The sequence below is a fragment of the Ranitomeya variabilis genome, chromosome 3 (genome assembly GCF_051348905.1).
Source record: "Ranitomeya variabilis isolate aRanVar5 chromosome 3, aRanVar5.hap1, whole genome shotgun sequence".
Classification (NCBI taxonomy): Eukaryota; Metazoa; Chordata; class Amphibia; order Anura; family Dendrobatidae; genus Ranitomeya; species Ranitomeya variabilis.
In genome coordinates this window covers 266,890,589-266,906,509 of record NC_135234.1, presented here as the reverse complement: position 1 = coordinate 266,906,509, position 15,921 = coordinate 266,890,589, and the positions used below count along the sequence as shown (strand labels likewise).

The 15,921-nt window shown below is 44.0% G+C and overlaps 1 protein-coding gene across 1 annotated transcript; it reads left to right on the top strand.

The window, feature by feature from the left end:
- The first annotated feature begins 5,858 nt into the window (after nucleotides 1–5,858).
- On the top strand, nucleotides 5,859–7,312 carry LOC143818159 (chromobox protein homolog 5-like). Its single transcript, XM_077299562.1, has 2 exons — nucleotides 5,859–6,265; nucleotides 6,470–7,312. Exons 1-2 carry the CDS (start codon nucleotides 6,164–6,166, stop codon nucleotides 6,701–6,703), a joined length of 336 nt encoding a protein of 111 aa, XP_077155677.1. The 5' UTR covers nucleotides 5,859–6,163; the 3' UTR covers nucleotides 6,704–7,312.
- Nucleotides 7,313–15,921: the final 8,609 nt, after the last annotated feature.

Here is a 15,921-nt window from a genome sequence, read left to right as displayed (position 1 = left end):
CTTGCTAAAATGTGATTTCCTCGCTTGCTGGTTGCTCTAGGGGACTGAGTTTCTCCCCCCACACCGTTAGTTGGTGCGGGGGTTCTTGAAATCTCAGTGTGGATATTTTGTAAGGGTTTTTTACTGACCGCATAGACCCCTTTTCTATTCTCTGCTATCTAGTATTAGTGGGCCTCATTTGCTGAATCTGTTTTCACCCCTGTGTATGTGCCTTCCTCTTACCTCACCGTTATTATTTGTTGGGGGCTTCTATATCTTTGGGGATTATTTCTCTGGAGGCAAGAGAGGTCTTTCTTTCTCTCTAGGGGTAGTTAGTTCCTCAGGCTGGCTCGAGACGTCTAGGATTTTTAGGCACGTTCACCGGCTACTTCTAGTATGTTTGGATAGGTTCAGATTTGCGGTCAGTCCAGTTTTCCACCTCCCTAGAGCTTGTCCTATGTTTGTTACTTAGCTGGAGATATTTGTGATCCTCAACCACTAAGGATCATAACAGTATAGCAGGCCCGAAAGTGTTTAATGCATCGCAGAAGTGGGATAAAAAGAAGACCTGAGTACATTTTTTTTTTTTCTCCTCCCGCTTTTCCTTTGCTGCAGTCTGTTTAGCTTCTTTCGTCCCCTTGAACTCTGGGTGGTTTTTAGCTCAGCTGCAGACATGGATGTTCAGACTCTGACTTCTTGTGTGGATAATCTTGCTGCACGGGTAAAAAATATTCAGGATTTTGTTATTCATAGCCCTATGTCAGAACCAAAGATACCCATTCCTGAGTTGTTTTCTGGAGATAGATCTAGCTTTCTAAATTTTAAGAATAATTGTAAGTTATTTCTATCTCTGAGACCTCGTTCCTCTGGTGATTCCGCTCAGCAAGTTAAAATTGTTATCTCTTTGTTGCATGGCGACCCCCAAGATTGGGCCTTCTCTCTGGCGCCAGGAGATCCTGCATTGCTTAATGTAGATGCATTCTTTCTGGCTCTTGGACTGCTTTATGAGGAGCCTAATCTTGAGAATCAGGCAGAAAAAGCGTTGCTGGCTATCTCTCAAGGTCAGGATGAAGCAGAGGTGTATTGTCAAAAATTTCGTAAATGGTCGGTGCTTACTCAATGGAATGAGTGTGCCCTGGCTGCAAATTTCAGAGGTCTTTCTGAGGCCGTTAAGAATGTTATGGTGGGGTTTCCCACCCCTACAAGTCTGAGTGATTCTATGGCTTTAGCCATTCAGGTTGATCGGCGTTTGCGGGAGCGCAAATCTGCTCATCCTTTGGCGGTATTTTCTGAGCAGAGACCTGAGTCTATGCAATGTGACCGAACTCTGACCAGAATTGAGCGACAAAGTCATAGACGTCAAAATGGGTTGTGCTTTTACTGTGGTGATTCTACTCATGTTATCTCAGCATGCTCTAAACGCTTAAAAAAATTCGCTAAACCTGTCACCATTGGTACTATACAGCCTAAATTTATTTTGTCTGTTACTTTGATTTGTTCTTTGTCGTCCTACCCGGTTATGGTTTTTGTGGATTCGGGTGCTGCCCTGAATCTGATGGATTTGTCGTTTGCCAGGCGCTGTGGTTTTGTCCTGGAGCCTTTGGAATTTCCTATTCCTCTGAGGGGAATTGATGCTATGCCATTGGCTGAGAATAAGCCTCAGTATTGGACGCAAATGACCATGTGCATGACTCCCGTACATCAGGAGGTGATTCGCTTTCTTGTTCTGCATAATTTGCATGATGTTGTCGTTTTGGGTCTGCCATGGTTGCAGGCTCATAATCCAGTTTTAGATTGGAAAGCTATGTCTGTGTCAAGTTGGGGTTGTCAGGGAATTCATGGCGATACTCCATTGGTGTCTATTGCTTCTTCCACTCCTTCTGAGGTCCCTGAGTTTTTGTCTGACTACCAGGATGTATTTGACGAGCCCAGGTCCAGTGCCCTGCCCCCTCATAGGGATTGTGACTGTGCTATAAATTTAATTCCTGGTAGTAAATTCCCTAAGGGACGACTTTTTAATTTGTCTATACCAGAGCATGCCGCAATGCGGAGTTATATAAAGGAGTCTTTGGAGAAGGGACATATTCGCCCATCCTCTTCCCCTCTTGGTGCAGGATTTTTTTTTGTGGCCAAGAAGGACGGTTCTTTGAGACCTTGTATAGATTATCGTCTTCTGAATAAAATCACAGTCAAATTTCAGTATCCTTTGCCACTATTGTCTGATTTGTTTGCTCTGATTAAGGGTGCCAGTTGGTTCACCAAGATAGATCTCCGTGGTGCGTATAACCTTGTGCGCATTAAGCAGGGAGATGAATGGAAAACAGCATTTAATACGCCCGAAGGCCATTTTGAGTACTTAGTGATGCCTTTTGGACTCTCTAATGCTCCTTCTGTGTTTCAGTCCTTCATGCATGACATCTTCCGAGAATATCTGGATAAATTTATGATTGTTTATCTGGATGACATTTTGGTCTTTTCTGATGATTGGGAGTCCCATGTGAAGCAGGTCAGGATGGTGTTTCAGGTCTTGCGTGCTAATGCTTTATTTGTGAAGGGCTCAAAATGCCTCTTCGGAGTACAGAAGGTCTCGGGTTTTATTTTTTCTCCTTCTACTGTGGAGATGGACCCAGTCAAGGTCCAGGCTATTCATGACTGGACTCAGCCCAGGTCTGTTAAGAGTCTTCAGAAGTTCTTGGGTTTTGCTAATTTTTACCGTCGTTTCATCGCTAATTTTTCTAGCGTGGTTAAACCTTTGACGGATTTGACCAAGAAGGGTTCCGATGTGACTAATTGGTCTCCTGCGGCCGTGGAGGCCTTTCGGGAGCTGAAGCACCGGTTTTCTTCAGCTCCAGTCTTATGTCAGCCAGATGTCTCTCTCCCCTTCCAGGTCGAGGTTGATGCTTCTGAGATTGGAGCAGGGGCTGTTTTGTCGCAGAGAAGTTCTGATGGCTCTGTGATGAAGCCATGTGCTTTCTTTTCAAGAAAGTTTTCGCCTGCCGAGCGGAATTATGATGTTGGCAATCGGGAGTTGTTGGCTATGAAGTGGGCATTTGAGGAGTGGCGACATTGGCTCGAAGGAGCTAAACATCGTGTGGTGGTCTTGACTGATCACAAAAATCTGATTTACCTTGAATCTGCCAAGCGCCTGAATCCTAGACAGGCTCGTTGGTCGTTGTTTTTCTCCCGTTTCAACTTCGTGGTCTCATACCTGCCTGGTTCGAAGAACGTGAAAGCTGATGCACTTTCTAGGAGGACTCTCCGGGAGTTTCTGAGCCGGCTGGTATTCTCAGAGAGGGAGTGATTTTGTCTGCCATTTCCCCAGATTTGCGACGAGTGCTGCAGAAATTTCAGGCGGATAGACGTGACCGTTGTCCACCAGAGAGACTGTTTGTCCCGGATAGATGGACCAGCAGAGTTATTTCCGAGGTTCATTCTTCGGTGTTGGCGGGTCATCCTGGGATTTTTGGTACCAGAGATTTGGTGGCTAGGTCCTTCTGGTGGCCTTCCTTGTCGCGGGATGTGCGTTCCTTTGTGCAGTCTTGTGGGATTTGTGCTCGGGCTAAGCCTTGCTGTTCTCGTGCCAGCGGTTTGCTTTTGCCTTTGCCTGTTCCGAAAAGGCCTTGGACGCACATTTCCATGGATTTTATTTTGGATCTTCCAGTATCTCAGAAAATGTCTGTCATCTGGGTGGTGTGTGATCGTTTTTCCAAGATGGTGCATTTGGTGCCCTTGCCTAAGTTGCCTTCTTCCTCCGATTTGGTTCCTCTATTTTTTCAGAATGTGGTTTGCTTGCACGGCATTCCTGAAAATATTGTGTCTGATAGAGGATCCCAGTTTGTGTCCAGGTTTTGGCGGACTTTTTGTGCTAAGATGGGCATTGATTTGTCTTTTTCGTCGGCCTTCCATCCTCAGACTAATGGCCAAAACCGAGCGAACTAATCAGACGTTGGAAACTTATTTGAGATGTTTTGTTTCTGCTGATCAGGATGATTGGGTGACTTTTTTGCCTTTGGCCGAATTTGCCCTTAATAATCGGGCTAGTTCTGCTACTTTGGTTTCGCCTTTTTTCTGCAATTCTGGTTTCCATCCTCGTTTTTCCTCGGGTCAGGTTGAGCCGTCTGACTGTCCTGGGGTGGATTCTGTGGTGGATAGGTTGCAGCAGATTTGGAACCATGTGGTGGACAATTTGAGGTTGTCACAGGAGAAGGCTCAGCGCTTTGCCAACCGCCGCCGCGGTGTGGGTCCCCGACTTCGTGTTGGGGATTTGGTGTGGCTGTCTTCTCGGTATGTTCCTATGAAGGTCTCCTCTCCTAAATTCAAGCCTCGCTTCATCGGTCCTTATAAGATCTTGGAAATCCTTAACCCGGTGTCTTTTCGTTTGGATCTCCCAGCATCGTTTGCCATTCATAATGTGTTCCATAGGTCTTTGTTGCGGAGGTATGTGGTACCTGTGGTTCCTTCTGTTGAGCCTCCTGCTCCGGTGCTGGTCGAGGGCGAATTGGTGTACGTGGTGGAGAAGATTTTGGATTCTTGTATCTCTAGACGGAGGCTTCAGTATTTGGTTAAGTGGAAGGGCTATGGTCAGGAGGATAATTCCTGGGTTGTCGCCTCTGATGTTCATGCGGCCGATTTGGTTCGTGCCTTCCACGCGGCTCATCCTGATCGCCCTGGGGGTCTTGATGAGGGTTCGGTGACCCCTCCTCAAGGGGGGGGTACTGTTGTGAACTCTATTTTTGGGCTCCCTCTAGTGGTCACAAGCGGTCCTGTGTAGTGTTGTCTTTCTGCAGGTTGCAGCATCAGCTGGTTCGTTATCCTGGTTGGTTTCCTATTTAGCTCACCTGGATACTCAGTTCCTTGCCTGCTATCAATGTATTCAGTGCTCTTCAGATTCCTTGTGACTACCTTGCTCCCTGTCTCTCCAAGACAAGCTAAGTTTTTGTTTGTTCATTTTTTGATTATCAGCATTCATCATGTTTCTTGTCCAGCTTGCTAAAATGTGATTTCCTTGCTTGCTAGTTGCTCTAGGGGACTGAGTTTCTCCCCCCACACCGTTAGTTGGTGCGGGGGTTCTTGAAATCTCAGTGTGGATATTTTGTAAGGGTTTTTTACTGACCGCATAGACCCCTTTTCTATTCTCTGCTATCTAGTATTAGTGGGCCTCATTTGCTGAATCTGTTTTCACCCCTGTGCATGTGCCTTCCTCTTACCTCACCGTTATTATTTGTTGGGGGCTTCTATATCTTTGGGGATTATTTCTCTGGAGGCAAGAGAGGTCTTTCTTTCTCTCTAGGGGTAGTTAGTTCCTCAGGCTGGCTCGAGACGTCTAGGATTTTTAGGCACGTTCACCGGCTACTTCTAGTGTGTTTGCATAGGTTCAGATTTGCGGTGAGTCCAGTTTTCCACCTCCCTAGAGCTTGTCCTATGTTTGTTACTTAGCTGGAGATATTTGTGATCCTCAACCACTAAGGATCATAACACTGGTCACAGGGGGGTACAGAAGACACAAGAGTTCCTGAGCCGATTCTTCTGGTGGCCAACTTGCCTGAAGGATACCAAGGACTATGTTCTCTCTTGCGAGGTATGTGCTCGTTACAAGACTCGTCATGTGGCACCTACGGGTCTTCTACAACCATTACCTGTTCCGTCCCGTCCTTGGGGGTCTATATCAATGGACTTTATTGTGGAGCTGCCTACATCGGGGGGCATGAATACAATCATGGTGGTAGTTGATCGCCTGACTAAAGCTGCTCATTTTGTTCCGTGCACCGGCCTCCCCTCAGCTAAAGATACAGTGAACTTGGTTATACAGAATGTCTTTCGGTTGCATGGGGTTCCGGATGAGATCATCTCTGACCGTGGAGTGCAGTTCACTTCAAGATTCTGGAAGGGGTTTTGCTCTGCACTCAATATTAATGTCTGTCTCTCTTCCGCTTACCATCCCCAGACAAATGGTCAGACTGAGCGTACCAACCAGACGCTGGAACAATATCTAAGATGCTATGTCAGCCATCTCCAGGATGATTGGTTGGAGTTGCTGCCGTTAGCCGAATTTTCATATAACAATTCTCAGAGCGCCTCCACTAAATTTACACCTTTCTTTGCCAATCTGGGTTATCATCCGTGTATCTTACCTAGGTCTCCAATTAATTCTCCGGTTCTGGCAGTGGAGGAAAGGCTGACTGCGATGAGGCAAAATCTGGAGGTTCTGAAGGAATCCCTGACCACAGCTCAAGAACGTTATAAGAGATCAGCTGATAGATTCCGTAAACCTGCACCCATGTTCAAGGTAGGAGATTCCGTGTGGTTAGCAACTAAGAATCTGAAGTTAAACGTTCCTTCACAAAAACTTGGACAGAAATTCATTGGCCCTTTCAAGATCAACGGTATTGTGAGCTCTGTGGCCTGCCGGCTGAAGCTGCCTAGGACTATGAAGGTACACCCAGTTTTTCATGTATCTTTACTAAAGCCTGTATCTCCTAATACCTTCCAGGGACATGTTGTGCCACCTCCGCAGCCTGTGGTGATTGATGGGCAAGAACAATTTGTGGTGGAGGAAATTGTTGATTCCAGGATTCGCAGGAATCGGCTCCAATATCTGATAAGATGGCAGGGATATCCCCCTGAGGAAGACTCTTGGGAACCTGTGGAAGACATCAATGCCCAACAGAAGATTTCTCGTTTTCATCAGAGATTCCCTGAGAAACCAGGTCCAGGATCGTCCTGAGGCCACTTCTAAGGAGGGAGTAATGTCAGGACTCTGAACATTTTTTATTACCTTTTTGTGCATTACTGCCCTTTTCCAAGATGGCGTCTTTGGTCTCATGTGTACTGTGTCTTCCTGCTATAAAACTCCACCCCAGCCTTCAGTCTGTGCTAGAGTATTCTGCCTTGCATCCAGCTCCTGACATCTGGTGACTCTCTGGCTATATACCTGCTCCTGTGAACCTGTGGGGTTATCCTGCTACTCTGCTCTGAGTTCCTGCTGCATACACCAGTTCCAGTAATCCTCCTTTATCTGCTGCTCGTGTTTGCTTCCATCTGCATTTGCTGGACATGTAAGCTGTTTCTGCTCTGCAAGAACCTGAGACTATTACCCAGACCTCCCTGGTTGAGCTAAGATATTATGTGAACTGCCTTATAAGCATATCTATCTGTGTTGTGGACTAAGCAAGGACTTATTCGTGTCAAGTATCCTCAAGAATAATTGTGCTTCATAGACTTTCTGCGTGTTTGCATTTTCCTCTGAAGTTTCCTATAGACTGCTGAGCTGCATTTGATATTTGCACCAAGTGTTGTGGACTTGAGTTTCTCTCTGCACCTGTTTGAATCACCGTGTGATAATATAGACTTTACCACCTATAAAATTGTGTCCTGTAGTTGTCTTGTTCCACGCAAAGAGTCTCCTGAGTTATCCTCTATAAACTTGGAGCACACAGATAGATGAGGGCTGTCATGGAAATACCACACTGGCAAATATGTGACCTTTTTTATTTTTTTATGCTAAATAGTCCTGTATATGATTTTAGTAACAAACAGCAAGAAAAGTGGCAAAACATCCTACAATGCCTAAACTTGGAGCACGCAGATATATGAGGGCTCTCACGGAAATACCACACTGGCAAATATATGCTCCTTTTATATATTTTTTTTATGCTAAATAGTGCTGTATATAATTTGAGTAACAGACAGCAAAAAAAGTGGTGCTCCAGCCTACAATGACCAAACTTGGAGCACGCAGATATATGAGGGCTCTCACAGAAATACCACACTGGCAAATATGTGGCCTTTTTATATTTTTTATGCTAAATAGTGCTGTATATAATTAGAGTAACAGACAGCAAAAACAGTGGCAAAACGGCCTACAGTGCTCCAACTTGAAGCACGCAGATATATGAGGGCTCTCACGGAAATACCACACTGGCAAATATGTGCCCTTTTTATATTTTTTTTATGCTAAATAGTGCTGTATATGATTTGAATAACAGACAGCAAAAAAAGTTGTCCTCCGGCCTACAATGACCAAACTTGGAGCACGCAGATATATGAGGGCTGTCACGGAAATACCACACTGGCAAATATTTGGCCTTTTTATATTTTTTATGCTAAATAGTGCTGTATATAATTAGAGTAACAGACAGCAAAAAAAGTGGTACATCGGTCTACAATGACCAAACTTGGAGCACGCAGATATAGAGGGCGCTCACGGAAATACCACACTAGCAAATATGTGGCCTGTTTTTTTAAAATGCCAAATAGTGCTGTATATAATGAGAGTAACAGACAGCAAAAACAGTAGTAAAATGGCCTACAATGCCTAAACTTGGAGCACGCAGATATATGAGGGCTCTCACGGAAATACCACACTGGCAAACATGTGATCTTTTTATTTTTTTTATGCTAAATAGTGCTGTATATAATTTGAGTAACAGACAGCAAAAAAAAGTGGTACATCGGTCTACAGTGACCAAACTTGGAGCACGCAGATAGATGAGGTCTCTCACGGAAAAACCACACAGGCAAATATGTGACCTTTTATATTTTTTTTATGCCAAATAGTGTTGTATATAATTTGAGTAGCAGACAGCAAAAAAAAGTGGTACATCGGTCTACAGTGACCAAACTTGGAGCACAGAGATAGATGAGGTCTCTCACGGAAAAACCACACTGGCAAATATGTGACCTTTTATATTTTTTTATGCCAAATAGTGCTGTATGTAATTAGAGTAACAGACAGCAAAAACAGTGGCAAAACGGCCTACAATGCCCAAACTTGGAGCACACAGATATATGAGGGCTCTCACGGAAATACCACACTGGCAAATATGTGCCCTTTTTTATTTTTTTATGCTATATAGTCCTGTATATAATTTGAGTAACAGACAGCGAAAAAAGTGGTCCTCCGGCCTACAATGACCTAACTTGGAGCTCGAAGATAGATGAGGGCTGTCACGGAAATACCACACTGGCAAATATGTGGCCTTTTTATATTTTTTATATGCTATTTAGTGCTGTATGTAATTAGAGTAACAGACAGCAAAAACAGTGGCAAAACGGCCTACAATGCCTAAACTTGGAGCACGCAGATATATGAGGCCTCTCACGGAAATACCACACTGGCAAATATGTGCTCTTTTTATATTTTTTTATGCTAAATAGTGCTGTATATAATTTGAGTAACAGACAGCAAAAAAAAGTGGTCCTCCGGCCTACAATGACCAAACTTGGAGCACGCAGATATATGAGGGCTCTCACGGAAGTACCACACTGGCAAATATGTGCCCTTTTTATATTTTTTTATGCTAAATAGTGCTGTATATAATTTGAATAACTGACAGCAAAAAAATTGGTCCTCCGGCCTACAATGACCAAACTTGGAGCACGCAGATAGATGAGGTGTCATGCGGGTACTGGGTAGACTACAGCTGATTACCCGGGCCCCTGCAATATCCCTCAGACTAGGGAAAACCCTGTCTGTCCCTCTCCCAGAATTTACACTGATGGTGTGCTTGTCTGGGCCGCCAGGCCTGGCCCTGACTCCTGTTTCAGTCCTATGCTGAAACCTCCACCCACCACCCAGTGATTAGACCACACACCAACTCCTACAGAAAGCACAGAACAGGGAAAACTAAAAACGCGCCACACCGCAGACACACAGGAAAGCACTATAATGTGCACAGGGCAAAACAAATACAAATATAGGAAGGAGAAATATGACAAAGGATAATACACCACCAGATACGATATTTCTTCTCCTAGACCACCACTCCAGACCGAGATCACCAGGCACAAGACACAAACTATAATCGGCGACACCCAAATTCCAGAATGACTATTTAAAGGCCACAGGCGTGACCCAGCCTCCAACCCGATTACCAGCTAGATTAACCCCAAACAACCTGGATAAAGTCTAGCCGGCGCCACAGAGCGTATAGTGGACGAATGTGGAATTGCCGCTGTCTGTCGGACGCCCTAGTGTGAATATCGTCTGACATGACAGTACCCCGCCTTCTACGAGGGACCCCAGGGCCTTCACGACTTATAGGACCCGGCTTGTCCGGATGGCGGCGGTGAAACATCTTGACCAGCCGGTCGGCATGTATGTCCGAAGCTGGTACCCAAGACCTCTCCTCCGGCCCATAACCACGCCAGTGTACCAGGTACTGTAATGTGCGGCGCACTATACGAGAGTCAACCACCTTGGAGACTTCAAACTCCAAATTGCCATCCACCAAGACTGGAGGTGGCATCGGCGCTGCATCCACGGAACCCACCACCTTCTTTAAAAGAGATCTGTGAAACACGTTGTGTATTTTATAAACCGTAGGAAGCTCCAATCGGTAGGCTACCGGGTTAATGATGGCGGCGACCCTAAATGGACCAATAAACCTTGGACCCAATTTCAGGGATGGTACTTTGAGTTTTATGTTTTTTGTGGACAACCACACCCAATCACCCACACTCAGGTCCGGACGTGGCACACATTTACTGTCAGCCACTCGTTTGTACCTTGCACCCACGCTCAGCAAGCGCTGTTTCACTCTCCTCCAAACAGCTGACAGTTGTGCTCCTAGCTGGTCCTCCTCCGGAATGCCAGCAGAGCCACCCTGACGCAGAGTACAAAATTGAGGATGGTACCCATAAACACAAAAGAACGGGGACTCCTCAGATGATTCCTGGCGGTGATTATTAATGGCAAACTCAGCCAAAGGAAGGAACGTCGACCACTCCTCCTGGTTGTCAGAAACAAAACAGCGTAAGTACTGCTCCAAATTCTGGTTCATACGCTCGGTCTGACCATTCGACTGAGGATGAAACGCCGAAGAATGCGACAACTTGATCCCCAGCCGAGAGCAAAATGCTTTCCAAAACTTTGCCACAAACTGAGTACCCCTATCCGACACTATGTCAGACGGGACCCCGTGAAGTCTGACCACCTCCTGCACAAAAACCTGAGCCAGAGTCTTCGCGTTAGGCAACGAAGGCAAGGACACAATGTGCGACATCTTTGAGAACCGATCAACAACCACCAAGATGACCGTGTTCCCAGCTGAGGAGGGCAGGTCTGTAATAAAATCCATGGAGATCTCCGTCCATGGCCTACTGGGAACCCCTAGAGGATGTAATGAGCCAGCAGGACGGGAGCGAGGCGTCTTAGCCCTAGCACACGTGGTACATGCTGATACGTACGAGACAACGTCCTGTCGAATTTTGGGCCACCAAAACCGACGCGACACCAACTCCAAGGTACCCCTAACCCCTGGATGGCCAGCCAGAACAGTATCATCATCCAAAAAAAGCAACAAAGAAGCAGTGTAGCCATAAAATAACAAGATTTTATTATAACATATATAGATACAAAAAATGCTAAAAAAGTTGTATGATAACAGTATGGGGGTAGAAACTAAAAGTAACCACCAGGAGGTAGAATATAGTATCAATGTTAAATGCAGAAGAGTATATTACTTCAATAGCATATTTATGCGCAGAATATATATATAAAAGGCCACAAAAAAACCTTTCTTGTAGTATGATTATGCCAGACATAAATATGGGGCATAAAGCACATAAAAAGAAACACCAGGCGTGCTAATTATAATGCCAAAAAATAACTATAACCAACATGTGTAAAAAAGGCTATATATATTTATATATATAAATACTGTATATACCGATGGAAAGTCCAGAAAAAAGAGGCGCATACTATAGGGATAGAACCCTTAAATCAACAAGATCGGTCTCATTTCAAAAAGTAGTTTTTTAAAGCAATACTAAGTTTTCCAGAGAAATTTAGGGCATACAACAGTAATATATATGGTGCTAGACCTATATCTACATATAGACCCAATAGTTTTCAAAGAGTATGCAGCTAGCTGGGAGGAGTAGTGGTTTGAAACCTACTAATAGCCAGTTTCACATGCACTGAAGATTATAACATAACCAATATAAAGCAAAGAGCCTGGATTATTACCTCACGGTGGTGGCAGCGACCCGACGCGCGTTTCGCGTTAAGCTTCGTCCGGGGAAGAGTGCATATTAAATATCTGTTGCCAAATGCTTAAATAGAAGGGGTTTAACTGGGATTGGTGGCAGTTTAATGGCGGCGCTTATGCGAGCACTCCCGTATGCTGCCGCTGCTGATCGGCGTCACGTGACGCCCGACCACGCCCCCCCGTTCGACGCGTCAGAGCGAGGGGCGGGCCAGACGCCAGCCAAGACGCGTCTCCACAGCGACCACAAAATCAGGAAGCCCACGCAAGCGCACACTGCACTGAAAATGGTAATAAGAAGTACGGACGCCATTCCAAATATATCTCTACTGCGTACGAAAAATAAAAGTAAGGAGAACCATGCACATTGCGCTAGAGGTTCTGAAAAACAATCATGAATGCTAATTGTATATACCGCATATGGCAACCCATAAGAGATGTTATAGGGAGGAGGACCGAACTATATTATAGTAGAACATACAATAAAAGCGCCAGTGTATAAATGTGAAGTGAAAAGTGCAGAAGCTCAATCGGAAACATAAAATATTGTTCCACATTATACACGTGCAGAATAAGTTATACTAAATATTATTACACAAAAAGTATATAGTGCAGCAATCAAAAAAGCCAGAAGCATAAAATGTTGTACCACATAATATACGTGCAGAATAAGTTATGCTAGATATAATTACAAAGTGCAGCGATAAAAGAATGATGCTAGTGAAGCTATAAGGCTGTATAATATTGTTAATGACAAAAAGTGCTATATATTAAGTATTAGTGCATAAAGTGACCTGTGCATTGTATATATATAAACTGAAAAAAATCAAAAGTAAACATATACATAAAAACACGTAGATCGGGATTCATCCTTCCTGATAAGATAATATTGGTTTCATTTCCCATGGAGGCAACCATGTTGAAAGGTGGATAGATAAATTCATGACAGCATCCGACCTCGTAGAAGTGGAAAAATCGCCATTAAACCATTATTTCACAATATTCGCAAGTTTACTAGAGAAATAAGAAAACAGGAGTTAAAATTGAATACCAAATAAGCAATAAAAGCATACCTAAAAACATTAAAAATACTAAAGATATATATTTTTTATAAAAAAGGGGCATAACTAAGAACTTCATTTAAACCTGACGGTTGAATAGAACCCACCCTATAGATCCACTGAGCCTCTAGCTGTGCTAATTTTTTCTTCCAGTTACCTCATCGAGTATCAACATAAACCTTATCAATGCCAATAACAGATAAAAGTGTGGCATCACAGTCATGGTGTTTCCTAAAGTGCCTAGGAATGGGCTTTAGGAGTGTGGGGTCATCCACCTTTGATGCACCCAAAATATCTCGGTAATGTTCTCTTGCCCTGATTTTAAGTGGCCTAGAGGTAAGTCCCACATATGATTTGGGCAGGGACAAGTTGCTAGATATACTACCCCAGTGGTGTTACACGTTATGTGTTGCGTTATGGTGAACGTATTCTTACCATCACATGATTTGAATTCGGTTGCACGCAGCATGTTGGGGCAAGCAATACATTCCCCACACGGGTAGAATCCCCATTTAGGACCTCTGGAAGTGAAACTTTTCTCTATTTGCGGTCCATGGTAATAACTATGAACAAGTTGGTCTTTTAGATTTGGTGATCGCCGGAAAGTAATGGCTGGGTTCTGTGGTAGATATTTATTAAGGGTACGGTCAGTCATTAGAATAGGCCAATATTTTCTTAAGGCTTCTCTCATTTCGAACCATTTGCCATTATACGTGGAAATAAAGCGTACCGTTGTTTCTGCGGTAGTTTTTGTACGTGGTTGCAGTAAATCAGAGCGTCTTGCATTTCTGGCTTTTTTAACACCCTTCTTTATGCTTCTCTTTGAGTAGCCTCGCTCTTCAAATCTATTCGCAAGCGCACAAGCTTGTTCTTGGAACGCCGAGTCATTGGAACAGATTCGTCTAACCCTCAAAAATTGTCCCGTAGGGATACTGTCTATGAGAGGTTTGGGATGGGAGGATGAGGCATGGAGCAAGCTGTTTACGGCAGTTGTCTTCCGAAAAACATCAGTTTCCAAAGTTTTTCCCACTCCTCCTGAAATTTGAATATCCAAAAAGTCAATGGTAGTCTGACTATACTGAACAGATAGTCTAATATTCAAATCATTGTCATTCAGGATTTTAACAAACTCGAGGAGGTCCCGCTCTGAACCCTGCCAGATGAACAAAATGTCATCTATATAGCGGGTCCAGAACAGGACCCCCTCGATATGTGCCACCGGTTTGGTGAAAAAAGCCCCCTCTCCCACATACCCAAAAACAAGTTTGCGTATGAGGACGCAAAAGCCGCACCCATAGCGGTGCCCTGTTTTTGGAGGTAGATGGTCTCCTTAAAAATAAAAAAATTATGCTCCAGGGCAAATGTTAACAAACTGAGGAGAAAGTCAACAAAATCAGGTTCATGCTCGGTCATTTTCAAGAATGTCTTAACCGCTTGAATTCCGTCACGATGATGAATGGAAGTATACAACGACTCGACGTCCATCGAAACGAGCCACATATCCTCATCCCATGGTATCCCCTCGATTTTTCTCAGGACATCACTGGTGTCCTTAGCATAAGATGGGAGGTCGGATACCAACGGCTTAAGGTGAAAGTCCAAGAATTTTGAAATAGTTTCACACAAATTGCCATTGCCTGAGACTATAGGCCGCCCAGGTGGAATATCACGATTTTTGTGAATCTTGGGGGTGAAGTAGATGCAGGCCATTCTTGGATATTGAGGGATGAGATGACTGTGCAAATCTTTTGAGATGAGGCCATTGCAGAATGCCTCATCCAAAATATTTTGCAGTTCTTGTTGGAATTTGGATGTAGGGTTGAACGTAAGCCTTTTATAACAAGTCTCATCTCGTAACTGTCTAAAGGCTTCTCTTTCATACATATGGGTTGGCCATACTACAACGTTACCCCCCTTATCAGCAGGCTTGATTAACACCCCCTCAAGATTTTTCAACTCCTTCAAGGCTGCCCTGTGCACTCTCGAAAGATTATGTTTGATAGTGGATGTTCCAATTTTTTCAAATTCCCTAGTAACTAGTCTGACAAACGTATCTATGTCAGGGTAGAGATTTAAAGGGGGAAATTTTTGGGGTATGGGAGGAGAAAATTTCAAATTACCTGCATCCATTCCATAGTTAGTTTGCTGTTCATTCTCCAACTCCTCCAAAATAGCTATAGCTTGCAGGTCTGCATCCGTCCAGTCCTCCCCGGTGGGTTTATCATGTAATTTCTTGAGGACCAGTTTACGGGCAAAAAGTTGCAGATCCTTTATAGCTAAAAAGGAATTAAAGGATGAAGTGGGTGAGAAAGATAAACCTAAACTAAGCACCTCTTGTTGTGCTTTTGTAAGCTCACAGTTGGAAAGGTTAATCACCTGCAATTTAGAGGTCGAAGCACCCCCATTATTTCTCCCAAATCTCCTAGGAGTATCATTCTTCCTTCTGTAGTTGTTCTTACGCAGATTATATATCCGATTGTGTGTTTCTTCTCCTTCCCTTGAGGATGATGATGATAGAGAGGATGAACGAGATAAATTAGGGGGTTTAGAAGTAGAGGATGCCATCTGTAAACTGTCCCACTTTTATAATCCTGTAGATCTCTCTGAAACTTTTTTGCTTTAGTTTCTTTTATTTCCTTTTCCCAGATGGAGAATTGATTATCAATTTCTTTGTTAAATCAATCCATTTCGGATGCAGTTAAATTTTCATTTAATTTCTTCTGAGTGTCCTCTGTTGTGATTTTGGTTTCTGGGCTCCCCCGGTAGTCACTGGTGGTACTGAACTTGTGTGCTTCATCTCCTCTGTTCACCTGTTTCCATCAGGATTTGGGAGTTTTCTATTTAGCCTTGCTCCTCAGTCATTTCTATGCCGGCCAACAATGTTACCAGAAGCC